The 26,621-nt window shown below is 31.2% G+C and overlaps 2 protein-coding genes across 8 annotated transcripts; one reads left to right on the top strand and one right to left on the bottom strand.

Moving 5' to 3' along the window:
- Positions 1 to 1,382: 1,382 nt before the first annotated feature.
- LOC126838574 (glutamate receptor ionotropic, kainate 2-like) lies at positions 1,383 to 11,220 on the top strand. 4 transcript variants are annotated; one of them, XM_050573091.1, is made up of 17 exons: positions 1,383 to 1,664; positions 2,350 to 2,505; positions 2,998 to 3,188; positions 3,251 to 3,420; positions 3,504 to 3,645; positions 3,735 to 3,902; positions 4,028 to 4,180; positions 4,280 to 4,501; positions 4,562 to 4,768; positions 4,845 to 5,068; positions 5,852 to 5,989; positions 6,452 to 6,589; positions 7,471 to 7,669; positions 7,744 to 7,975; positions 9,430 to 9,542; positions 10,308 to 10,448; positions 10,515 to 11,220. In XM_050573091.1, the coding sequence occupies exons 1-17, from the start codon at positions 1,526 to 1,528 to the stop codon at positions 10,647 to 10,649; spliced, it is 2,868 nt and encodes a 955-aa protein (XP_050429048.1). In that variant the 5' UTR covers positions 1,383 to 1,525; the 3' UTR covers positions 10,650 to 11,220. The 4 variants fall into 4 exon arrangements, with proteins under 4 accessions (XP_050429048.1, XP_050429050.1, XP_050429052.1 ...); XM_050573093.1 differs by having other exon boundaries at positions 9,430 to 9,546; positions 10,312 to 10,448; XM_050573095.1 differs by lacking the exon at positions 5,852 to 5,989 and having other exon boundaries at positions 10,515 to 11,219.
- Positions 11,221 to 11,544: 324 nt separating this feature from the next.
- On the bottom strand, positions 11,545 to 25,752 carry LOC126838337 (protein ECT2). 4 transcript variants are annotated; one of them, XM_050572680.1, is made up of 19 exons: positions 25,194 to 25,752; positions 20,848 to 20,945; positions 20,670 to 20,788; positions 20,286 to 20,421; positions 20,009 to 20,218; positions 19,785 to 19,931; positions 18,637 to 18,945; positions 16,646 to 16,780; positions 16,260 to 16,545; positions 16,077 to 16,186; positions 15,791 to 15,979; positions 15,491 to 15,698; positions 14,953 to 15,113; positions 14,760 to 14,879; positions 14,541 to 14,691; positions 14,302 to 14,456; positions 14,137 to 14,222; positions 13,864 to 14,056; positions 11,545 to 12,035 (listed from the first exon to the last, which is right to left on the bottom strand). In XM_050572680.1, exons 1-19 carry the CDS (start codon positions 25,261 to 25,263, stop codon positions 11,928 to 11,930), a joined length of 2,991 nt encoding a protein of 996 aa, XP_050428637.1. In that variant the 5' UTR covers positions 25,264 to 25,752; the 3' UTR covers positions 11,545 to 11,927. The 4 variants fall into 4 exon arrangements, 3 of the variants coding, with proteins under 3 accessions (XP_050428637.1, XP_050428638.1, XP_050428640.1); XM_050572681.1 differs by lacking the exon at positions 25,194 to 25,752 and adding an exon at positions 23,612 to 23,689; XR_007685688.1 differs by having other exon boundaries at positions 11,916 to 12,035; positions 13,633 to 14,056.
- Positions 25,753 to 26,621: the final 869 nt, after the last annotated feature.

Raw genomic sequence — 26,621 nt, 5'->3', positions numbered from 1 at the left:
TAACATTTGAATTTCTAATATATCTTTCTACTCAGCTTAGAAAAAACTTTGTAGTTATTGTAATTAAAAGACCAATCTAACGTATACAAAATAATTTTGAACTGTTTTTTATAACATAAACTAGATACAATTCGTTAAATTAATATTAAAATTGAACTCGACTTTACTAAGCTAACTGAAATCTTTAACATGTAACTTAATTTAATAACTCAAAAAATGTATTAAGTTCACAACTCTAGATTTAAATAACCAACATTTATACAGCTCAATCTTCAAAAAATATAATATTTTATACCTATATCAATTGACAATAAAAAATCAGTCGACGAAAGTTCCTAAAGGTACAGATTTATCGTATACCAAACAAGCAGCTAAAATCAATGCGATCTTCCACAATGTCGTTGGGATGCAGAATACTGGCGTAGGGAACGTAATGTGGATATTTGTAGTGTACACCTAGAGAGTAAGCACTGATGTACATGGAATCGGTCATAAAAGACGGTCCGGCCGAAGACCAAGGAAACATCTTATCCGTTCACAAGTCCGCAAAATTTCTTCTCAAACACTACATGGCTAACTGAAGTTAAAAAATAACTTATTATAATTATACAATAATTATCATTAGTTATTGTTTAAAATATAATTATTAAAGCCAATAATTAAGGCGCATATAATAATAATAAAAAATTGTCAACAATTGTCACATTGTCCTTCAATAAATAATTCATTACTGTACTGTTTTTGTTTATGCCTTTCATTTTAATTATGTCAAAAATATCTATAAAAATTGTAATATTAACTAATGTTCATTGTTTATAACAAAATAAAGCATAAAATTGGTAAAATACGCATATTTTTCTTTTTAATTTTTTTTCATAGTTTAGAGAAACTCAATCTTATCTTTTTTTTCAATCATAATTCATAGGTTTTATTCACTTTTATCACTTTATCTATAATAATTCCTGTAGACCTGTGACCTCTCCGTCCTCACTATGCTTTGATTCCATTATGCCTATACTCCACTGTACTAGTCCTCTCGGATAAAATCACTTTCAAACAAACCCTTTTTGCCCCTTCCCATTAAACAGAGGTGCTTGTTTAAACAAATTACATACACACAGGTAGAGTAACGGCGGTGCAGGTCCTCAGAATATCCCAATGTGTTTAACGCCTTGATAATATTATATTGTACATAAAAAGCCAATAGCGATTTATAATCACTCGCGGCTCGACTTACACATCTAAACACAAATTACGAGCAAACAATTTTTCAGACTTAAGTATAGACGCTCGTTGGCCAGTAGCCAGCGCCGTAGAAAAAAAAAATCAGCCTCTGTGCACTGTGACCCAATGAATGGAAGCGGTGTTGTGAATGTTCGTTCTAAAATTATCAGTCCGTCAGTGTTTGGCGCTCACCACGCTGGAGCGTAGGAGAACATTTTTATAATAATATTAGGTACCTATTTATTTCTTACTCCACGGCAGTCGTGCGGCCTCTGTGCGTTTCGCTTAAACCATACAAGTCATGATCGTTTCCTACAACACCGTTATCGTTTTGATATTGTTGACAGTCTACAATAGTAATTGCCAAGAAAATTCCGTCCAAACGGATGACGATGGCATCGCCAACCCACCGATCGTCCACAAGAACACTGTCAAAATCGGTATGTGACAACCCGTTTATTCACGGTTTACTGTCGTATAAGATAATAAAATAATATTATAATTCTTACTATTTTAAAGTTGTACATTCATCCCTATATATACTTACTATTGGCACCTATATTAACAGGAAATCCAAGCGAACACATGGTGGTTAGAACCGCTACGGTTTATAGGGATAATGTACAAACATCCAAAAACAAAAGTTTTAATCCAAAAAAAAAAAAAGTAACCGTTTTCATTAAATTGATAGAATCCAAAAATGCTTTACATGTTGTGCTCTAAGTTTGTATGTAGATTATACATACTGTGTAAAAAGTATAGCACTAAATTTGGGAAATATTGTTACTTATAAACATCTTAAATAAAATAATTCACGTAATTTAAAATTATAGCTTGTGAATAATAACAGAAATACGATCCAACACCTCATTCCTCAGGCAATGCTATGGCCCCAGTAACCAAATTCAATGCTTACTCCGATTTGACGACATTACCTGTAAAACCAACAAAGAGGGGTTGGGACTTGGGATTTTCACGAACCTAACTGCTTGCAGAATAATACTTCAACATTCACGATTTATCATAAATCGCATTTAAACAATTCACTATCCATAGAACTCGAGTTCCTTCTATAATATTACCTTTACAGTTTACTATAGGTTTTGTATTGTATGTCCTTTACAGTGGCAGTGTTCCACGAAGACGATGATACGATTAACCGGTTAGCATACGATGTTAGTGCAAGGACGATCAACATAATGGATACTGTGCTACCTAAGACTAACATTGTGCCCAGGTCCCAATACGTCATGTACGACGTGCACAACGTGACAAAAACCGGTAAGTAAACACAAAGGTTTATTTCTACACGTCTATTAAAAATTATATGTATAAGAATTATCTTCTTCATGGCTTTTTACGGGCCATCTAGGTTCATTGCCGCAACTACCAAATACCTACTGCTCCTAAACACTCTAATTATATTTGTATCTCCATACAGTTCTTATCTTTTTCTCGGCTTGTTAATTTCTTGTTTACTCCTAGAGCGTTTCTTTTTGGTCCAAATATCCCCCTAAGAACATTTCGTTTAAATGTACCTAATTTAGTTCCATCTGTCTTTGTTGTTGCCCATGCGCCATATGTATATATGACTATCGGTCATAATCTAAATAAGAAACAACGAGGATTACCTAAAGATTTATAATATTTATATGATTTTTACATTCTAATATCTGATTAGTGGGGTCATCAAACAATACATTAGTTTTTGACCGAGCTTTTTGCAGTTTTTTCGAATGTGCATTGTATTATATTTGCTTGTGTAATGCATAGTTTGCGACTCGATGAGTCCCGGAATCGCCTCGTTTGTCGGGGGAACCTACGAAGAATATGTAGAAAACATCATCAGATCAATCAGTACACATGCTCAGATACCGTTTATCGAGACCCATTGGAAGACATCACCGCGGCCGGCTGATCCATACACGGTCAATGTCTACCCGGATCCATCGCTTTTGGCGAAGGTAATTGAAAAGTTCATTTGCCTCGATTCGTATTATACATCGACTCCTGTTGCTTTTCACAGGCCATACGGGATATAATACTCGACATGGATTGGACTTCTTTTACGGTAATCTACGATCGGCCGACCAGTATGATTCGACTGAAAGCGCTGTTGGAATCGTTTGATTACGGAAACTTTTCGCCAACGAGAGCAGTGAAATTTAAACAGATATTGCCTACAGAAGACTTTCGGTAAGACGTGCCCTATAACGACGACGTCACTTGTATTCAAGTAGAAAGCCTTTTTAAAAAAATCTACATATATATTGACCTAGGCCGCTGTTTAAAGAGCTCAAACAGTCGAATGAGAAGCACATAATTTTAGACTATGACACCGACAATATAATTGACGTGTTGGCGCAAGCCAAAGAAGTGGAGTTCATGGGCGACTACCAGAGCTACGTCATCACAAATTTGGTAACGCAAACCAAATAATATTACCTATTAAGGATAAATACTTATTGCTCGCTGTGCGTCAATGACGTGGCGGCAATGGTTGCTTTCAGGATGCGCACACGTTAAATTTCGAAGATTTTCGCAGCGTCAAATCAAACATAACGTTGATTCGACTGGTCGATCCGGAAAACCCGCACGTGGTGAACGCAGTAAACGAAATAGTTTTCAACGAGCAAAAAAAAGGTCGGTTGTCGAGGTTGACGCCGAACACCATGAAAGTATGCTAAGCCATTTCTATTTGAAATATTTATATTACACCGACAAATTTTCTAGAGCTAGACAACTATACAAGTTACTATTGTTATTCAAATATCTATGGTATTTTTATATTCTCGCGTTTCAGACCGAAACAGCTTTGATGTATGATGCAGTGAATTTGTTTGCCACGTCTTTGCACGGCCTAGTGGCTACACAATCGATGAAATCCCAGCAGATATCATGTAGACGTATCCAGCCTTGGATGCACGGATTCAGTCTAATCAACTACATGCGAGTAGTGAGTGTCGAGACTTTTTATTGAGCAATGACTGGCTGCCCAACAACGAACGCTATACATACTACAGTGTATATTGAATCTGTGATCGCAATTACATAGGTGGAGCTGGACGGACTGACCGGTAAGATGAGGTTCGACAACGTGACCGGCAACAGAAACTTCTTCAAGTTAGACGTGGTCAAAGTGCACGACAACACTATGCAGCGGTTGGGTTCGTGGGATCCCGAACGCGGTATGTCTTACACTCGAACGGCTTCGGAGATTTACTCGGACATCGTGCAATCCATCACCAACAAGACTTTCGTGGTGGTCGGCAGAATTGTAAGTACGGCACGTACTTGTGTATTGCGAAAAGAGTATTCATTTAATTTGTCTAAACAGGGAGAACCGTACCTGATGAAATGCAACGGAACGACGGAGAACGAATTAGACGTGAGCGACCGGTGTTTCGAAGGATTCACCTACGATTTGATCTCGGAGATGGCTAGTTACAATAGGTTCAAGTTTAAGTTCATTACTAACGGCGAATACGGGTCCCTGCAAAAGAACGGCAAGTGGAACGGAATGATGGGCGACCTACAGTCTATGGTTAGCGGAACGAGCTGGCTGCTCTATGGTGCAGTTACGATTTTAAAAGCTCAAATGTAGATTTTGTTTTTTCTAGAAAGCCGATCTGGCCATATGTGACTTGACGATTAACTTCGACCGTAGCCGGGTCGTGGACTTCACCACGCCGTTTATGACCTTGGGCATAAGTATACTATATGCCAAACCGGAGAAAAAAAAACCGCAGCTGTTCTGGTTTCTCAACCCGCTGTCGTTCAGTGTCTGGATGTACACAGCCACTGCGTACTTAGGCGTTTCTCTGTTTCTGTTCATGTTGGCCAGGTAAATACCGGAATGACGACGTGGGCGATCACGATTGCGCGGCCTCGTCAAATGCATAAAATATAATAATAATCACATTTATTATTATATATTTAGCATCGAATAAATGACAACGATCATAGTTCGCCATACTTACTACATTAGCCGTTCCTCCAGCTGCTTCAGTTCAGCACTTGTCTACAATAAAAATAATTGTTTTTAATGGTTTAATTATTCATTTATTTTTGTTTGTTATTAGAGCAGTAGATAGATAATTAATTGATTGGTATGCTTTGGCGTTTGAGTTTTATAGTTATATTATTCCTTAACATTGCTTAGGCCCAGCTAGATTTGAGAAAACTTAAGCGGTGGAAAATAGGTCCCGAGATACGTTGTTTTTTTTACATACCATAAAATGAATTAATTCTTTTTAGTTTATAACAACAATAATAAGCATTATCACAAATTATAAAAAAAAAATCGGGGTGTTCCAACATAGTTTTAACCGTAAAGGCGCTTTAGGCGATTTCTTATTTCAAATTCATGTCAAGAATTATTTTCCCTCTAAAATATTGATTTTCCACTTTATTTGACTGGGATAGGGAAATTGTGCATTGACCAAACTATGTATAATATGTTCTGGATATTGGAAAACGAAATTCGTAATTTCCTATTCCCTGTGTATCTATAACGACTGTGGACAAATTGAATGCGCCAAGTAAGCTCGCTTATGCCCCCTATAGTTGTGCACAGACTATTATCATTACATTTGGACGCACCAACAGCTCCGTCGCCGTTTTTCAGAGTAACGCCATTCGAATGGGAAAGCCCACACCCGAGCAAACCGAACGATGACACGATGGAGAACTCGATGACGCTGCTCAACTGTCTGTTTTTTTCAATGGGCTCGGTGTTGTGTGCAGGATCCGAGATCTTACCCAAGTGAGCGCAACTGCTGAGAACCGCACTCGTCGTGCAATCTTTAAATTAATATTTACTACATAATACCTATAATGTACCTTTATATATGTTATTTTTTGCATTTATCTTCTCCGTATTAGCCGGCTTTAGCTTTAGCCTTTACATGTTTTAAACGTTGTCCAACGTATGCTTTAGACCATACTAACGCATGTACATTTTGTTGAGCGAACCTTATATTGTGGACACCGCAGACATAGAAAATAATAGCATTGTTCTTTTCTGTGAATACTTGTAAACTAAATAGATACCTAGCAGCTATTCACAATTTACCATGACCGGCGGCCGTTGGTTGCGAGTGTCCTGGCGACTATGACGCTGCGGGAGGCCGCGTGTCAGTATTGCGATATCACATCCGTGTATATTCTTACAATATCTTAGTCCACGTGCGACCATTTCAAAGTCGGTTGAATTGATTGTTCGCAGAATCACGCCCAACGAATGGCACGATCCGCAACCGTGGAAAAACGGTAACAACGAGCTTGAGACTAAGCTTAATGTGGCTAACCTGATATGGTTCAGTTGCGGCACCATGTTGCAACAAGGTTCTGATATATCACCTCAGTAAGCGAATAATATTATTAACAAACGAGAAAATTTATGTAGCTACGTCACAAAGCCACCGCAATTACCCTAAGTAGGAATTTATTTCGGAGAGAGCAGCAAACCTTTGTTTCCTGAAATTTCTGAAAGGGCTTCGGCCCCCTCAACTCTTTCTCTAATTATGCCAATGAGTTATCCACCTATCGCACATCGTTATAAAGGTAAATTTTAAGGTTTACTGTAGGTATATTATTGCCTTAGAACTCATATTCCAAGTAGCATAATGCATGTATCCAAGTCCATATTGCATGGAATTGAATTTGTATGGGAGGTACCTAATACAATTTTCTAATCTTTATTATTAAATTAATTAGGTATAATAATAGAGTGAAGGTATAGGGTCAATCCGGTTAGAATTCAATAAAAACATACCTAATGTAAACATTTATGAATCGAATATCCAATTTTCTATACGAGCCAATCGAAAATAATTATACCTATCATCGTTATGCATACAAAAATGAAATTCGACCCACAATTCGAAATACTTATACCCACTCGGCACTTGATTCATATTTTTATTGAAACTCGGTAAGCACTATACTATTACTGAAATTGCACTCTTTTCTTTTTTTTTTGTCGCTCGTCGTAACAGAATTAACTTGGCTATGTGATATAGACTCGCATATACACACCTGTACACAGCATAAATAGCACAATATGAACGTCTTCACAACCTATCGCAGACTAACATAACACAGAATAAAAAAAAAAAACAAATAACATTATCTAATGATTAAATATTTACAAATTACACTTGCCTACATTTTTCCCGTTGCTTCCTATTATACTTGCTCAAGACATTGTATCGATTGTATGTATCACGACTAAATTGCTGCTAGGGCGGTGTCCACCAGGCTGGTGGCGGGCATGTGGTGGCTTTTTGCCCTGATCATGACCTCGTCGTACACCGCGAACCTGGCGGCTTCCATAACCAGCGGCCGCCTGGACACGCCCATCAAGAACGTCGAGGATCTGTCCAAAGAGTCGGACATCCAGTACGGTTGTTACCGAGAAGGGTCGACGGCCGGCTTTTTCCAGGTCCGAACGGCAGCTGTCGGGGTGTTTTTTTTTTTTTTTGTTAGGTCCGCTAACCCAGCTATGTCGTTTTGTAGAAGTCCAACTTGAGCCTTTACCAGAGAATGTGGAGCGTAATGGAATCGTCCAACCCGACGGTGTTCACGAAAAGCAACGACGAGGGCGTGGACCGCGTGTTGAAAGGCAACGGCCGGTACGCGTTCCTGATGGAATCGGCCACCATCGAGTACCAGACGGAGCGCCACTGCAACCTCATGCAAATCGGCAACACGTTGGACTCGAAAGGGTACGGCATCGCCATGCCCATGAGTGAGTAGACATAAATAACCGCTGTACAGTGGAGTCGGGAGGTTATACAAATATCACCTTTATAATAAAGGTGATATTTGTATCGATAAAAGCATTGTAATACAATGACAATAATGTGCTTAAAAATGTATTTCCGCTATTAGAGTGGATGAGATTGGGGTTGATCGTATTTGTCTATAATAATTGATTACGTTAGTATTACTTGTAAATGTCGTAACTAACAATATATAATGAAAATATTTTCAAATATCCGTTGATCCACTCACACATAGCGACCTATCAACTGACTACGGTGTCGTAAGACAAAAATAAAATAAAATAAATACTCTAGACTCTTGATGTACACTGGTGAACACTGGTACAAGAGTGAAACGGATTGCTGTCCGGGTTCTTCGCGGATGTCGAAGAGCCGTTGTTTATACTGGATTAAAAAGAATTAGAAAGGATAGGTACAAGGTGCGAACGAATCGCAAGACACGTGTGTGTAGAGAGAAAATATAAGGTGCGAACGAATCGCAAGACACGGGTACTTTTAAGAAAGGAATGTGCACTGTGCGAACGAATCGCAAGACAAGTGCACAAGGAAAGAGGATAGACTACTAGGTGTTAATGAACGAACTCTCGAACTTAAACCTTGTAGACGGACAGCGACAACCGAGGTAAATTCGACTGACAAAAATATGATTGAATCTGATTGTCTTTTATACAGTTTTACAATTTGCAATTCAGCGTTATTGTTAATTTAATCGTTTGGTCATCAGTCTCAAGTCGCCGGAAGCACTGCCCGCATTTATTTAAAAACATGTAACCTATATTGATGACGTGGTCATCATATAACAACGGTCAAAGACTAAAAAGTAACTTTGCTACCTTTTCTTTGGTTTTTTGAAAGAAAAAAAAGTTTGACGACATTTGTTGTGAAAATCGTATATGCAATAGTTCCATTCTGGTCTATTTTCAGACCCATATCCTTAAAACTTCACCTAAAAAAGCGATATAAAGAAAACGTTTCCAAATTCCACCCCTTCTAGGGCAAAGAGTTTATTATTTGTTTTTAATTTTTCAACATTTATCGATAGTAATATACGTCTAAAGAATATTCTATACAAATTCTGAACGAATTTAAAGAGCGCCTTAATTTTAAGTTGAAAAATATGTGGGTTCATTTTTGGGTGTTTTTTTCGATATCGAAAGGGAAGGGGTGAAAGTTTTTAATTTTTGGCCCAACATAGTATATTTTAGGCACGATTTCCGATTTGTAGAGTTGCTACACAAAGGAATCGGTTCAGCGGCTTAGAAGGTATCGTGGGTCCAGACAAAAAAATAAAATATAACATTATCATTGTAAAAACAATACCTTCTCAGCTATGCATCGAAGCAAAGCAAATTTAGTTGGATTACATCTTACCGCATTGTTCCAAAAACAACAGTAAATATCTACTATTTTGTTTAAGATTCTCCGTACCGGACCATAATCAGCGAATCAGTGCTGAGAATGCAGGAGTCCGGATTTCTCAGAGAGCTGAAAGACAAATGGTGGAAGGTCCAAGGACATAACAAATGCGAGGCAAGTACCGTACACTTCAAATTTGTAAGGCAACGTAAAAAATATATGAAGAGTGAATGTGTCAAACGTTCCAAGTGCCAAAGTATAAAAATTAAACTTTATAACTTGATTTGTATTTTATTCATTACCGGAAACACTTTAACATATTTTTGAGTTTTAAATATGATTGTTTTTTTTTATAAATAACTATTATTTATTTGAAAAATTTACAAAATTGTTTCCGGTAATGAATAAAATACAAATCAAATTATAAAGTACAATTTTTATACTTTGGCACTTGGAACGTTTGACACTTTCACTCTTCATATATGGTCACCCTGATCGGTTTTTTACTTTTTATAAACTTTCCAAGTGGTTTTAAAGTAAAATCACTTGCCATACGTTGAATTGGATGTTTAATGGATGTTCAACGTTAAATTTAGTGTAACGATGTTAAAACTATTTATTCTATAAATAAATAAATTTGAAAAGCAGGTTTTAATATTCGGAAAACCCCTTCCCATTTAATAGATACTTATTAAAAATTCGTCAGGGCATTCATTATTGATTATTCTATAAATTTGATGATGGAAGTTTTTGCTCTATAAAAAAAATTTAATTAATTAAAATCAATAAAGAATCCTCATGGCTGTACTAATAAAATATATACTTTAGTAATAGCTTAAAACTAAGGTTTTTTTTAGAAAAATCGCCTTTATAAAATAGAAATGTAACATCCACTAAATAGAAGTCTAGCTGTAATTCGTTATTTTTGTCCACAAACAGGAAGAGGTGGAGAGCGACGAATTGGGATTGCCAAAGATCGGTGGCGTGTTTGTCGTGCTTATACTCGGTTGCCTTATAGCATTCTTGATTTCTATACTAGAGTTCTTATGGAACATACGAAAAGTGGCTATCGAAGAAGGGGTACTATTTTTGTATTTGATTCAAACGCCACAATTATTGCAATAGTACAAATGCATTATATTTTAGATAACGCCTAGAGAAGCACTAATCCTGGAGTGGAAATTTGCCATGGAGTGCAATGGAGTGGTAAAACCGTTAAGACGACGTCATAATTCATCGGAATATGAAATAACCAATTCCAACACAACCATACATCAATAATTTACTAAAAAAAAACTATTGCACTTAAGTTTGCTCGTTACATCAAACATAGTCAAAATAGTAGTAACCATAAATTTAATTGGTACTTGCATTTAAACAGTAGCTTCTAGTGATACGGTTAAAATCCGAGTAAGTATTGGGATATTTAAATCTGGATTTATCGAGCAAACGTAGTTTCTGAAATTTAACTTGTTTCCCATCGTATAATTTAGTGTTTTGTAATATTTTACAAATAAGTTTTCAAAACAATTAAGTATTATTTAAAATAAATGTAAATAAAATATAAAAGTATACAATTTAATATTCATAGAATACTTATCATAATGATGACACCAATTTATGGTTTCAAAATTGTTTGGTAATTCGTAAGTACATTTACTAATATAAGTTAAATAGTCATAGTATTAGTAGAACATGTCTAAAAAAAATTAAAACCAATCCGGAGATTAGAGGAAACATTACAAAAATATATATTATGTCATATTAATTATAATACATAAAAATTATTTACTAAAAAACACTTATATAATATATAAATATTTACATAAAATATGTAACTCACAAATAATATTAATATTACTTTTGATTGTATACAATATTTAAATCACAAAATCCAGTCATATTTTAGGCACAATTTATTAGAAAAAAATGTATTCCCATAAATCTCTTAAATCTCAATTTATGTACATTAATTATTTACACGTAATAAATTATTTCATTATTGAGCTAAGATTGAGTAATTAGAATAAAATACTTGAGCACCGTTTAGATTTAACATGATACTTTGTTTTGTCATTTTTTAAAAAGTAAATAGATTTTAATATTATATTATACATTAATTATAATTTGTATTATAAGTATATACATTTAAACATAAAAACTATATATATGTATATATATATATTATGGTAACTTTATAACATCAATACTACGTTTATTTGAGTAAACGATCCACAATTGAACAAAATATATAATAGATGTGGAAATTATATAAGACCAATCATTGGAAATGTGTATGAACAATCAAGTATAAGAGTAAAGAAATTATTGGAGAAAGAATGTCTGGAAAAGTTGAAAATAATAACACTACTATACAAATCTTAAGTGTTAAAAAAAAAAAAAATAGTTAAAAAAATAAAATTAAAATTGATTACAAAATGCAAATAATTATAATAATAATAATAATAATAGTAGCTATCGATACTGATGACTGAAAATCGAAACAAAATTCTTTGAGTTCCGAAACGAGTTGATCAGATATCGATAGGCCAGTGGACGCTACCTGGGAGCTGACGATAAACTCAAAATCGATGTTTTATTTTTTCTATTTGGTTGAACCGACATTGGAGGCGATGGGTATGTATGATTGTTGGTCGACGACATTTCCTAAGAGAAAATTAATTTTGATAAATACATTTTATTTAAAACACATAACACAAGATTTTATACCATAACCAATAATAATATTAAAAATACTAAACAGTCATAAACATATATTATTATTGTGTTAGAAATACATACATTTATAAATAAATATATATATATATGTGAATAAATAAATTGTTTTATTAAATAACACTGTACAAAGCATATAAATAATAACATGTAATAAGAAATTATTTTCACATTAATATAACAAAAACATACCGATAGTGGAACGGCAACAAAAAACTTTTTAAACAAAATTTAGTTATTTAACGACATCAATGACAAAAATTTGTATTTATAAGTCTAGCTGTATTGGTCTATTTTTTAAATTTTACCATTGTAATTTTAAACTCCTTGTAAGTATTGTTAACATTTTTTAATGACCGATTTTTTGCTTTTTCACTCTCAATAATATACAATCTACACTCGTAAAAAAAATGATTCCGAAAAAAAAAACCAAATGTGAAATTACATAATAAATAAAAATATACTCAAACTATTCTTAGATACCCCAATTTTTTTAGGGAAATATTACAAAAAAAAGATTTTTAAATGAAAAAGTGTTGTTGAATCTATAAAAAATTCACTAATTCATAATAAAATAATTAATTGTTAACGCGTATATTATTTTTCATCTCTTTGTAAAAACTAAGTAATGAAAAACCAATTGCTTTCTTAAATCGAAAAAGTTAAGGGCCCCCCTCAATAGTAAAATTTTTATAGGTAATTTGTACATTATACATTATTAAAGAAGCGATAACACTTATCTAGGGACTCCTAGCTGTTCGCTCTGCTGGGTCATTTATGTCATTTGTACACACGCGCATGGGAACAATCAAAATCCAAGACTTTGCCTGAAGGTGGGGGGGGGGGGATTTACGGACCTCCGAGTTAGACCTAAGTCCTGAAAATTTTAGCTTGTTCTGTTAAATGGTTCTGAAGTTATGTACATATATACTAACATACAAACATTTATATAAACAGTAGTCTTTCGGTAATCCAACAAATATCAGACTAGAGGACTACTGGATTAGTGGAGGTTTATTAAAAAAATTAATTTTACTAACAAAGCTATGTGTTTATGTATATATGTTTATTTGTTTTTAGTGTACAAAATATTATGGGCTTTATTTAACTATATTAATATTTACACATACTTTTGTTCATTAAGTCAATAAGTGTGAATTTTTCGCTTGAAATTACAATTTTATCGCTATTGTTGATTAACTGAATAAAAATTTAAAAAAAAAGGGCGGATTACTGGATGTGTCGGATTAATATATAGCCAAATTACCGAGAGACTACTGCTGTATACATAGATGTTAACGAAAATGTTGACATGCTATCTCACATCTAGACAATGGTCTATTAAATCTAGACAATAGTTTGTTAAAGCTAAGCTTGGATCAAGTTTCCGTTTTTCCCACCTTTTTATAATTTATACATGCACAATATTAAATAAAAAAATAAATCAAATAGAAACCATACTAATTTGTATAGCAGGTTAATTGCCACAGTAAGCTTTGACGAATAGCTAAAGTAATTTGTGAAGTACCTTAATTAATTGAGATCCAATTAGGTATTTTTTTTTTAAATATATAATTAAATATATATATAATTTTTTTTTTATTTTAGCAAAAAGACAACACATGTTATCTTCTTTATGAGGCTGCTGGCTGGAATATCAATGAGTCGTACACAATTTAGAATTATGTGTGACACTATATATTTTGACATCTTATATTTTGTTAGTGCGTCTACGAGTATGTTCATTTAATGGGCTCACGTTTAGAGTGGTGCAAGACGCCAAGTGCATGTTGGCCAGCTGCGTGGACGGTGTTAGTGCATGTGTTCCTGGCCCATTATTTGTTAAGCCGAGCACGGGACTCATCATTGTTGAAACAGCTCGTTTAAGCTTACTTGGTGTCTTATTGAAACTTAGAGCCCGGCCTACTTTCATACGAGTTCTGCTTGCAAATCTTAAATGACAAAATTAATTTCATGGTATTATTAATCATGTTTAATCACAAAAATATTTTCGAAGAACTGAACAACTTACTTGAATGCTTTTCCTAGTGTACCGGTCGTGATTTCACTTGTATCAATATCCAACTGTTGAGAATCCAAAGAAATCAATATATTTCCCTGAAAATAATAAAAGGTTTAAAAACAACAATTTATCACAAAATAAAACCACGATTACAGAATGTTAGTATTTACTTACAGAGCAATTTGTGTTGGCTACTTGCTGAGATATATTTTTTAAAAATAAATTTTTGTTATTGTTATTACAATTACTTCCAGTTAAAGTAAATGTATACAACCGTTCTTGAAAATCATGGTTATCAATAATCATTAATGAAAATGCATTACGACAATCTGAAATATAAAAAATAATTATTTCAAAAGTTAATAATTTAAGCGTATGGAACAAATAAATAGTTAAAATAAATGTACACATACCATCAGTCTCTTTGATGTCTATCACTTGTTTGATAATATTTAACGGCATTAGCTTAATATGTTTGTACAATTTGGCACCGTTTAATTTGTGAGAACCCGAGTTCGGCTCCTTAGGACTTTTTCCATTAAATGATTTTCTTTTTTTACAGACCTATTATTTGAAACAAATGAAATTTGATTACATGTGCACAATTCGTACGTTAGGTTTGAAAACATTACCTCTACAATGTCAGAAAAAACAAATATTGTCAAATGATCACCACGGCCACTAAGATTGTCGCTGATTTCAATCACATCACATTTTGTGATAAAACTTCTATGTGAAGAGACTAAATGAGGCTAAATAAAAAACAAATTATTTATAAATTTATAAAAAAATCGAATTATATAACATTATTTAAATGGTATTTACAGGACAATTGTCAATTTCATTGAAAATATCAAAAAGAACAACTTGGCCTTCAGTCCTTCTTTTGTCTTCATTTATATGGGTCATAATTTCTCTTATACTAGCCAAAGCTGATACGAGAGCTACATGGTCTGGATTATTTTTGTCTGAATGTTTTAGTATGTCTAAATAAAACAAAAATAAAATATTGTATTAATTCTTATTTGTAAGAATTTTTTTTATTACAAACATATTATATTGTAGTTAAAGTTTATAGACAAAATTATGTAAATGAAATATAACATTTTGTGTAAAAAAATTAATTTAATTGTGCAATTGGTTCAATAATGTGCCAAGAATCAATCCATAAATGTTATCTTACGCCTCACTACTGTTAAACTAAACTAGCGATTCTTAAATCGAGGATTTGCAATTTAAAGAGTTTACATAAGGACTAATATAATACAAAACCTTTCACGCAATGAAGAGTTAATATGGTTAAGACAATTGTCATAGGTTATAACTAAATGTTAACCTTTTGACATGAGACCATAATATTTACCATTTAAAAGTAGACTAATACTAGGTAGTCGTTGAACAGGTCGTATGAGAAGTTCTTGGAGACTTTGGCGGCAACATTCTGGTCTTGTTTGACCGACTTTAAGGAATGCATGAAAACGGGGTTTTGTTTGGTCACACTGTAGAAGCATCTCACGTGTCTTTTCAAAAAAGTTTACAAATGGAGGATAAGCTTTTACTAGCTCGTTGGACTGTAGAAATACGACAACATTTCAATTAATACAAGTTATCATGTTTCAATTGATTATTATCAATAGTTTTGGGTTTACATAACATAACTTACGTATTTCAAAAAAACACTGCCTATGCTACTATCTTCTTGCCAAGTGCCAGCGAGACACTTCAGTTCTTCTAACATTTCTCGGTGTACTTGATAAATGGGTAAAACATTTCCGAAAATAATTTTTATCTCTGTGTTATTAAGTAAATAATCTTCTTTATCAACCATTTCTTCTAAAGGTTCTTTATACACCTGATGTGTTTAACGAAACAAAATATCAAAAATAATATAAACAATGTAGTATATAAATAAAAATATATTACAGTTAATACTATCTATAAGTACTTACAGTAATGATTGTGTTTAAAACTCCTACATAATTTATTTCTGTTTGCAATAATTCAGAAAAAACTTGATACCTAGGACTAAATGGCTTATCCTTTAAAACTAAATCTGGATCTAAAAAAATGATTTTACCTAATTCAATTAGATTTATTCTAATGAGTTGAAAAAAAATATATTCTAGACAAACCTTTAGGATGCTTAAAAGGTGACGGATCAGGGCTAGTAGTAAAATTTAAAAATGATCCACAGGATAATCTCAAACCATCTAAAGTATTAGCCGCTGAAGAACGCCGTTTAGACGGACCTGAACAGCTAGTCGGAGATGTTTCACCAATATTTGTTGAAGTAGTTGGACTGGACTTTAATAATGTACTGAACCGGTCTAATTGTCTTCTCCTCTTCCTTGTACGAGACGACGAGCTTAATGTCAAAGTAGACGATAAAGCAGATGTTGGCGTATTAGACACATTCAACTGAAAAGCGTAAGGAATCAATATTTTGGCGTCATCACTAACTAAGCTAATGCATTGTTAAAAAAAAAAAAACCTTAGAATTTTAATTTTATGTTCTTACATTAGTTAAAAAATATTCTTTAATTAATGCACAACTTTGATATTGAACTGACGTCCAAAACCAGGCTTCTTTCACCACTTCGGCATTGTTTTTCTTTACCATAGGAATTGATTCTACTGAAGATTCATTTACCACCTAAAAACAGCAAATCATGTAAAAACTTAACTATTAAATATAACATAATGCACAAAATACTTATACAAATAATTAGATAAAATATACAATCCAGTGAAATATATTTTATGAAAATAATTAAAATTCTATTGTTCATTAAGGTTATTTTGTTTTCATTAATTTAGATTAATACGCATTAACTAAATAGTTTTCAACATTTTACAAGATGTTTCTTTTATCCTTTATCAGTGTTCAAATATAAAGCTTATGCTGGATATAGTTATTAACGACTAAAAATAACTAGCCGATACCCTCTCGGGAATCATCACCTTTCAAGTTAAATGTATGTAAATGTAGCGGTGGAAGAAGAATAGAGTTAAGTGAGCTAATAAAGTTGCAATTAAAAATAATAATACTGTTCAAGCAGTAAGCACTCCCCGCCCCTCTTTTTTAAACAAAATTATCTTGCCTCCATTTATAGTAAATAATAAAAAAAATACCTGAACAACATTAAAGAGATTATGAAAAGTGCATATTTTTAAGGCTTATAGTGTTAGTTGCAATATATTACAAGCAATGTTGTCATACAATTTACTAAAATTTTAATTTTTAGTAAAGATACTTAATAAGGAATAGTTTGTTACATTAGATAAGTAAAAATTAAAGTTTTTATTTTCCACAAGGATGCATTATGTTCTTAAAAAATTAAATCACCAAGAAATTATACTTTTGAACAAGTGTGAGTGTGTCAAAGGGGTTTGCTATAGTTTTTTACTATCAATTTTAATTATGCTTTTAGTCAAAGGTCATTCGATAACACTCGATTACATTTAGTGCATAGAGCCACAAAACGAAAAATATATTTATTTTACTAAAAAATTAGAAATTATTAATACATATAATTAACATTAATTATTGCATTTATTTAACATAATCTAAATTGTTTATAATTTAAGTTTCTCAGTAATCTGTGTTAAGTGATTATTAATGTTAATATGCAAAAATGCATTTTAGTGTCATGTTATCATTATAAAAGTCACACACCTTACATAAATTTAAACATGCTGCTACAGTTTAAAATATATCTATGCACAAATATAAATGTTATTTATACATTATAATATTATAAAGTAAGACTTTGTAGTGGACAAACATTAATAGCTTAGAGTCTGTAATTAACTGTCACCGATGTCAGAAATGTATGTAGGTGTTAGCTGATTACTTGCCAAAAGAAATAGTTATCACCCCGTATTTTAATACACTGCATTAACAAAGTTGTCTTTCATATTAATATATATTTTTTTTTAAACAAAATTAAACTATATTATTTTCTAAAAATATAATTTTTACATCGTCATTTAATTAACTACACATTTGAAATCATTAAAAAATAACAAATAAAATAATTTTATAATAAATTACAATCACAATTATGATTGACAATTAGCAAAAACGTAGAAACTTTAATTAATGCAGTTTATTTTGACTTGTAATAAAACCATATACTTTTTATGTACAGGATTATGATGTTTGAATAATAATAATCTATACTCTGAATTAAGCTAATAGTTACAAATTAAAGAATATTGAGAAAAAAAAAAACATAATATTGTAAATTGCACAATGAACGTTAAAAGGTAAATGATTAAGTAAATATGTCTACTACATATTATGGTACATACTATACAATAGTCAAACAGATAATAAAGAAAATAAATTAGAGAAGAAATAAGAGATATTTTAATAAAGAATACTTTTGTTAGGCATATTATTATTTTAATAGAAAACAATAAGTTCGATGCCACATACATTTTTCCAACTACTTTAGACTATTCAAAGAGTATGTAAGGTTTTTATTTTAAAAGAAAAATATGTACCGAATTGCAGCAATCCATTTGATCCAAATGTGCCGATAGAGGATTAGGATGTTTAAACAGGTGCTTGTTGCAATCTGAATCTATAAAACGCTTCTTCTTGATTTCATGTAAATTACTCGTGTCACTCACACTGAGTGTTCTTTTTAACCCCCCCAGCCTAGTATTAGGACTGGCAGATTGGCTATCCTCTTTTTCTAACGTTTTGGTTAGATTTTTAGGAGCCAGTACACCTCTTAAGCATGGTGTAGTATTTGGTTCTCGATTTCCTAAAGGACTAGAGGCGGCACAGGCAAAGCCTTCCTTTGTAACCTGACATGCAAAAAAAAAACATACATAACACCAACAAACACATAATGTTAATAAACAAGCCATTTCCTGTAAAATGATTTTAAAAGCTTTATTTTGTTAGTAACATTTTTTGTCCCATGTCATATATTTCTAAATGTGAATCAACAATAATAATAATATGTAAAAAATTGTAATTAGTAAAAAGATTAGTGACCTGTGCAAAGCAAAAGCAATGTCTAACAAGTATATTATTAAAAAAAACTTTATTGTTTCCCACACTTAACTTAATGATTCATAATTTTTAATAATCAAATATAACTTGTATTATATTTATTATGTTTACTGTCATAAACATGTTGAAATACAATTATTTTGTCAAACTTTTTTAAAAATGTAGCAATATAATCTAATAATCATATTGGCCTTTGTTGTTTGTACATTAATTTTATTCATAATATAAAACGGTAAAATCTAGTCATTTGACAAATTGTTTGATTTCAAACCAAATCAAGCTTGGGGAAGTTAAAAATATTGAGTGAGATTTTTTATTAAAATTAATAACTTGAGGATAGCTTTGCTTAAGAATCAAATCATGAAACAATATGATCCCAAAAATTATGACATCATATTCCTTTAGTTTACTATCGAAGTAAATATAATCATGTCAGCCATCCACCAAGTAATATGTCACAATTTATTGTACAATAACGTTGTACAAATAACTGTTCGTTTTGTGAATCTTTTGCATTTTCTCAGATAAGGAAAGTAGAGTTTGAGTTTGGTTTTAACTCAAAAATCAGGGTTTGTCACAGCACAAATATTAATATTCTTATAAGTTACGCATAAAAAACAATACTTACTAGATGAGTACACTCTGCATCATTTTCATCAACAGGAGTTCCTCCATTTTGCAACAAAACATCGACCATATGAGTTCTTTCTTCTTCGGTAAACCCAGTAAAACATATCTTAGCACCATGGAATGGTTTTAACTTATGTTCCGATACCTTAAAATAAACCAAAGCAATGAATGTAATATTTTATGAAACAAGAGCCATCTTTATTTATTATAGTAATATCATACAAATGATGAGTTCGAGGCCAAAAACCCTAATTCATTGCGCCTTTTCCAAGCTTCGTGTAACCAAGATGATCCGACAACTGGAATTTCGTGTAAATATGCATACTGAGATTTAGCACTGCAAGCATAGCCAGACACCAAAAATGTAGTCTTGTGGTTAATGTTTTCTCGAAAACTACCACCCATCCAACGTATTAAACTTAATAGACGAGCCTAAAAATGATAATTAAAATTTATATCACATAATTAATAACAATAAAAATTACTGTTAAAATATTACCATTTCATCTCTCTTTTGAATTCCAGTAACGCTGACAATAGCACCAACTAAGGCATTGCAATAACGATGCCGATTGATACCTTGTAAACCATTTGGACTAACAGCCAATTCTAATAAAGCTGGTCGCCCTAGTATTCTGTGTTAAATAAAAAATATAATAAACATAGCTTATATACACAATTAATATTACAATACAAATATAAATTATGTAAATCAATAAAAACGTAAGATTAGAAAAACAGATTCTCAAGTGAACTTTTTTATAAACTATAATAAATCACATGTCAACTTCTTTGTCGTAGACACACACTGTACATTTGATTAATTTTTTGAAAAAATAATTTAATAGCATGAACTCAAAATGTAACTTATATTAGAACTTACTTAAAACAAGGTCGTTTAACTGCCAATTGCTCAAAAATTTCAGTAACCAAGATATCATTTTTATCTAAATTATTGACGTCTGATAAATCTTCCAAATACTTAACAGAAACATTTAATTTCTAAAAAAAAAATGTAAATAATTAACAATAATTTTTAAATCCATTTAATTTTTAATTACCTTAATAGCATAAATGACATCTGAATCAGATATAAGTGATTTTTCTAAAAATATATTATAACTTGACGATGATGTTTCGGAATCTAAACTGGAAACACCTAAAAACAATAATAATAAATAATATTAAATACAAGCATTGTTTGTCAGAAAATCAATTTTATAAATATTAGTTATGTTTACTACTAATTAAAATTTGTTATTATCTTTAGTGTTTGACTTGTTGTGACACTTAACTGTAAAAATAACTGCCTAAATTAAGATAAAAAATAATTGAACCTAGATTTTTTATTACTTTATTATACATCAACAATGATAGTCAATGAGAAAAATATACTTAATGATTATTGTCACATATTAGCGTAGATTATCGATCAGTTTTTTTAACGTCAATATTGCTATAGTAGTATTGTAAACGTAATTAAAAATATAAAAACTAATTTGTTAAAAAACAAAACTAATCATTATTGTGTCAAAAGTACTTCAAGACATTAATAAATAAGAAATCAATTTTCGACAATGTGGTCGTATGAAAGCAATATAAATTTTAATAAGTATACCATAAAATATCATTAAAAAAAAAACATAATGACAAATAAGTTATGAATAATAATAATAAAATATAAACTTATACAATTATCATAAGTATAGTTTATTTGGTAAAAAGAGATGAAACTAGTCTTGAGATACACTAGTGATATCCTAATGGTTTCCTAATTGGCTCTTGACAATAAAATATTTATTGTGCTGAAATTACTTTTACTCGACGGTACAGAAAGTTCAAAATAGCTAACTGTATAACAGTGGTCTCTTTAAAAAAATAATAGTTTGCTTTTAAAAGTAAAAATAGCTCATTATTTTAAATATCCATACATTTTACAAAACATTAAAATTAAGATAGGTTTTATTGAGAGAAAAAAAGTATATAAGTAATGGCATAATTGAAAAACAAATACATAGAAAATAGAACAAATTGGACGATTTATATGGATAAAAGAGCGATTGCGCTACCATTGGGTAAGTTGCTCTTTTTGGGACACCCAATGTATAACATATTGGATGTAAATAATAAACACAACAGCCTGCGAATAGGTCACTGAAACGTTGTACAAAGCATATACTATGCCAATGATATATATTATGAATAATATAGTAGCATTGTTTAATGAAACTAATTACAATTATGTATTCTTAATTTAGAAGGCTAATAAAAGTAATAATTAAAGCCTTGTTAAAATACCGTGTCATAATCGTATCAAAGCTAAAAAATACGGTATTTAAACAGGTTAGCCTTTGTCTGTGTAACTAAAGATTTAGAAGATATAATATCAATAAATTGACTTTATAGAAAATAGAATTAATGGTTCTTATAAATCATTCATTATTTTATAGTTTAAACGAGCAGAAGAGCGCTAAAAAATATATTATTTACACTGTTGCCGCAAAGAAATTTTGGCACGTATATCCTATTAAATAGCAATAAATCTATAAAAACAAATGTATGCCTTAATGTTATTGACTATAATCTAATCATGTTAATTGATAGTGAATTTTAAAAACAACTGAGCCATAAAGTTTAAAGTTAAAAATAAATTATAAAAAATGAATTGTTTTATGTTATTGAATAAAATATAATTTAAAACAGTAATTTTATGTAAATTATTTAATTGTATATATTTAAAAAAACTCATTTTATTAAGTACAAATTATAATGGAGCCATGTTTTGTTTTAATTATATTTTATGTTTTTTATAATAAATATAACTTTAGAAAAAAAGCAACACAGTAGAGTCAGGTCATAGTGAGGATGGTATAGTGAATAGTCACATGGCTTAACGGATAACAGAATGACAAAATTACTCTAAAACAAACGGTTAAATGCAAATATGTTGATGGTAGAAATAAAAATATCGATAAGAGCATTGTAAAGACAGTAATGTGCTAAAAATTCTATTTTTAGTATGAACATTTTTAGTTGATTGTCTGTCTATAACAATTTGTTGCCGTCATTACCTATATATTATAATGAACGATATAATAAAAATATTTTTCAGATACCTGTTAATACTGATGATTTATTCAAATTTGGCAATCGGGAAATTTATATGATGCGAGTAAGTAATTTTTTTTTCTTTAAATTTAAATTTTCCGTAATAATGAAAAAATGTTGGTTTGATTTTTAAGAAAATTGTAAATATTAATGGGGCGTTTGCTTAACTGATCTAGACTTATTTTCAGATCTTGAGTCCTAAAACTATGGCCATAAATAGCGAAATAAAAAAATAGATACCACCCTTCTGGACAAAGGGTTTATGATATCCTTTATTTGGTTACATCATGTAAATCGTAAATACCTAATCTAAACAATAGATATTACACATGTTTACAACCAACTTGACTTATTTTCAGAAATGTACATTATTATAATTTTAAGCTGAAAAATATGAACATTTGTTAAGTGTTCTTTGATTTTGAATGGGAAGGGATGACATTTTTAAATTTTTGGCCCATAGTAGAACATAGTAGATTTCTAATTAGTTGAGCAGTTAAAAAATTATAGTTGGTCCTGGATACAAGAATAGAAAAAAATAAAATCATATCATGTAAATTTTTCATATGTAAAAATTAATGAAAAGTAGCCTAGTTAAATACTTATAAAAATATATACTAACCACATATATATATATATATATATATATATATATATATATATATATATATATATATATATATAGATGTATATTTATAATTATATGCATAATTTTACCTTCTAAAATAGTTGATAGTTGGTAGTTCATTTTTTTACAAGTTCAAATTTCTAAGACATCAATAATTTATGAAAACCGAATGCTATTCACTAAAACACTAGCAGCTAAAAAAAACTGTAAAAAAATCTATTAAATTTGCTCACTAACCCACAGCATTAATAAAAAAAATCATTGTACATCAACTATTGTTGTCTACGAACCCTAATCTAAAAGAATACTTTATCAATTTAACTGATTCAGAGTATTGTTAATAGTAATACATTAAGCACTTATGTAATCAATCATTTGCATCGTTTATTTTAATAATCAGAGATAAATGAATTAAATGTTTTTTTTTTATATTATAAAAATGGATTTTACTTGTAAGATTTATTTACTCAAATTGATACTATTTTAATATAATATAATCCATTGTTATCATAAAAGAAAAAAATACTAGAGATATTATAAGATATATTTTTTGTCAAGAAGTTATAAATGAATCAATTAATGCTAAAAAGGCCTTGGTCTACATTTTAACATAAATGAGTTTATTATGATTTCTTATCAACATTGCTTCAAAGCATCAATGTATGTATGTTGAAACAACTTCAGAACTGATGAAAAAAAACATATAAATATATAATATTTATATAGTATACAAAATATTTTGTTTTTTGGAAAATTCAAAGTTATGGACCTCTTAGAATTAATGGATTCAAATGGTATAACCTATAACTAACAACAAATTAAGATATATTCATGTAATAAAGTACATAAAAAATTAACTGAAAAGAAAAAATAATTAACACAATTTTTAAAGCTATTGTTTTAATAACATTTAAACACTTATACAATGTTAATATTTAACAACTGTATTATGAATATATCATTTAGTATATAATATGTATAATATATATATAATATTAAACATATGATAGTTTAATGAAATATTAACGATCGAAAAAATTAACCAACATTGATTGTCATAGTATTACAAGTTTTTATGTGTCATCCAAATATATTACATGTAAATAGACTCTTTAAACCTAGAAAAATATATATTCTATAAATAATTAGTAACTCTCACTATGTCCAGCTCACATGTTTTTCATTCTGTTTGACAAATTTAATATATACTGGCATAGATCCAACGATCACACGAGGCAGATTGTTTAATGCGCACGACCTACGGATAGCATATTAAACTTAGCCTACTTATCGAAGGTGCTTCAGACGAAAATAGATTAGGTACGTAGATTTTTTTTATTTTAACCGCTCAGGTAGGGACGGGCATTACAATATTATAATATCACAATCAAAGCATAATATGTTGTACACCGTATTAATATTATGCAAATTATTTATATTCGATCATTACCACTGACTAAATGATTACATCAAAACAAACAATGACTAATTCAATGACTTAATTAATCGAGTAAATAAAAAAATGTACAGATTAATCTAAAATTACATTGTATGTCTTATCAATTATCGCCGAGATAATTATTGACCATGTACTATGCCAAACGTATAGTAATATTATTTCGAAGAAGCCGTGGTTTATGGCCAGTGTTAATTATTATTGCCACTACTTACTGGGAGTTTTTATGTATTTCTCTTCTGGATCACAGTTGCTGTTGGTCTGGCCGGTTTCGCAGGCCGACATGTTGGTTTTGACGTTATTCGCGGTTGTTGTGGGAAATCACAATTTCCTAACGCGGCGACACATCGCGTCTCCACTCGTGTCCGACGAGCGTCGACTAACACTTGAACAACACACAACGTACCGAAATAGTTTTTTTTGCAATAATAATACAATTATTATCTGTATGATGATGATAATATCAGAAAAACGAAACCGAATCCGATTGAAACGCGGAAATACGACGGCCGCTATTGTGGCGGTTCAAAGGCAAACGACGGCACATCGCTAAGGAAATGACATTAAAAAAAACAACGGCCAAAATAACGAATATCACCAACGCGCCGCACACGGACACCCGACAACCGCGATATTGCTACCGCCGATATAGCGAAAACTACTAGAAAATTGAATAATAATAATAATAAAAAAATTATTAAAAACATACAAATACACACGCACACACACACACACTCACAACACACTCGGAATGAGCGAAAACATCAAAAAACGGTTAGGACGCACGCGCACACCTAAACAGGTGTAAAATAGTCGGAGACCCCTTCTGATTGGTCGGCGGCAGACGGATTTCTCATTTCACGGTCAACGGCGAGTTTGGGTGTTTGAATTTTTGCATATTTACCGGTGCGCTTTTTTTTTTTTTTAATCGCGTGGCAAATATTTAAATCGCTTGTCAGTACAACAATCGATCGTCACAGAAATATTATCGGCTACTTGACGTTTAATATTTTTTCCTATTTCAAAACATCAGCTAAACTACTACATCTGGTTCGTTAGTGATTAGAGACTGTAGAGCTAAGCTAACGTCTTTGCCGCGGTTATTATAATACGAACGGTTTGCCGGTTAACCTATAAAATATATGGCGTACAAATGTATGAAACTGAGTATCTCGACGCAAAAGTCAAAACATAACCGTAAACGGCGGTAATTTTCTACTGCGCTTTGTTTAACAATAGGCATATTGAAAAAAATGTTGTAAAATATTAGTACGGTTGTTAATATTAAATGCAGTGTATTGTAGTAATAAGTAATAAAAAAACCAGTTATAGCAGTTTAGAAGATATCGTGGGACCAGCAATAATGTACTTAAAATTTAATATTTAGGCTTGTGCAGGGTGTATACGATAAGGATTTATCGTCTGTCTATAAAAATGTACTGTCGTAGTTACCCCCATATATCGTAATTAACAGTATAATGAAAACATTTTTTGGTTCCAATTAAGTATAATTAAAGATGGAGGCCGGCAGATACGTCTGTTCAAATTCAACAAAAATGTTTAATTATGTTGGGTCTTTATTTTCACAATAAACTTGTTTTCTAAGGGTGTGTCTTAGGTAAATAGAAATTTTTGTGCAAAGT

Source organism: Adelges cooleyi, unplaced genomic scaffold, assembly GCF_023614345.1.
Source record: "Adelges cooleyi isolate 19-005CV unplaced genomic scaffold, UGA_ACOO_1.1 ACOO_flye_CR_arks_rails_tigmint_CR_PRNA_30, whole genome shotgun sequence".
Lineage (NCBI taxonomy): Eukaryota > Metazoa > Arthropoda > Insecta > Hemiptera > Adelgidae > Adelges > Adelges cooleyi.
Note: the sequence above shows the minus strand (reverse complement) of the source record. Positions and strands in the feature narration are given on the sequence as shown.

What these genes read in the sequence shown, in the direction of transcription:
- LOC126838574 (XM_050573091.1), top strand. Translation starts at nt 1,526, where the DNA reads ATGATCGTTTCCTACAACACCGTTATCGTTTTGATATTGTTGACAGTC. An exon ending in TGGGCGACCTACAGTCTATG is followed by an intron (nt 4,769 to 4,844) that starts GTTAGCGGAACG and finishes TGTTTTTTCTAG; the next exon opens with AAAGCCGATCTGGCCATATG. An exon ending in GGATCCGAGATCTTACCCAA is followed by an intron (nt 5,990 to 6,451) that starts GTGAGCGCAACT and finishes GATTGTTCGCAG; the next exon opens with AATCACGCCCAACGAATGGC.
- LOC126838337 (XM_050572680.1), bottom strand. Translation starts at nt 25,263, where the DNA reads ATGTCGGCCTGCGAAACCGGCCAGACCAACAGCAACTGTGATCCAGAA. An exon ending in TTTTAAACACAATCATTACT is followed by an intron (nt 15,980 to 16,076) that starts GTAAGTACTTAT and finishes TAAACACATCAG; the next exon opens with GTGTATAAAGAACCTTTAGA. An exon ending in TAGCCAACACAAATTGCTCT is followed by an intron (nt 14,223 to 14,301) that starts GTAAGTAAATAC and finishes TATTATTTTCAG; the next exon opens with GGAAATATATTGATTTCTTT.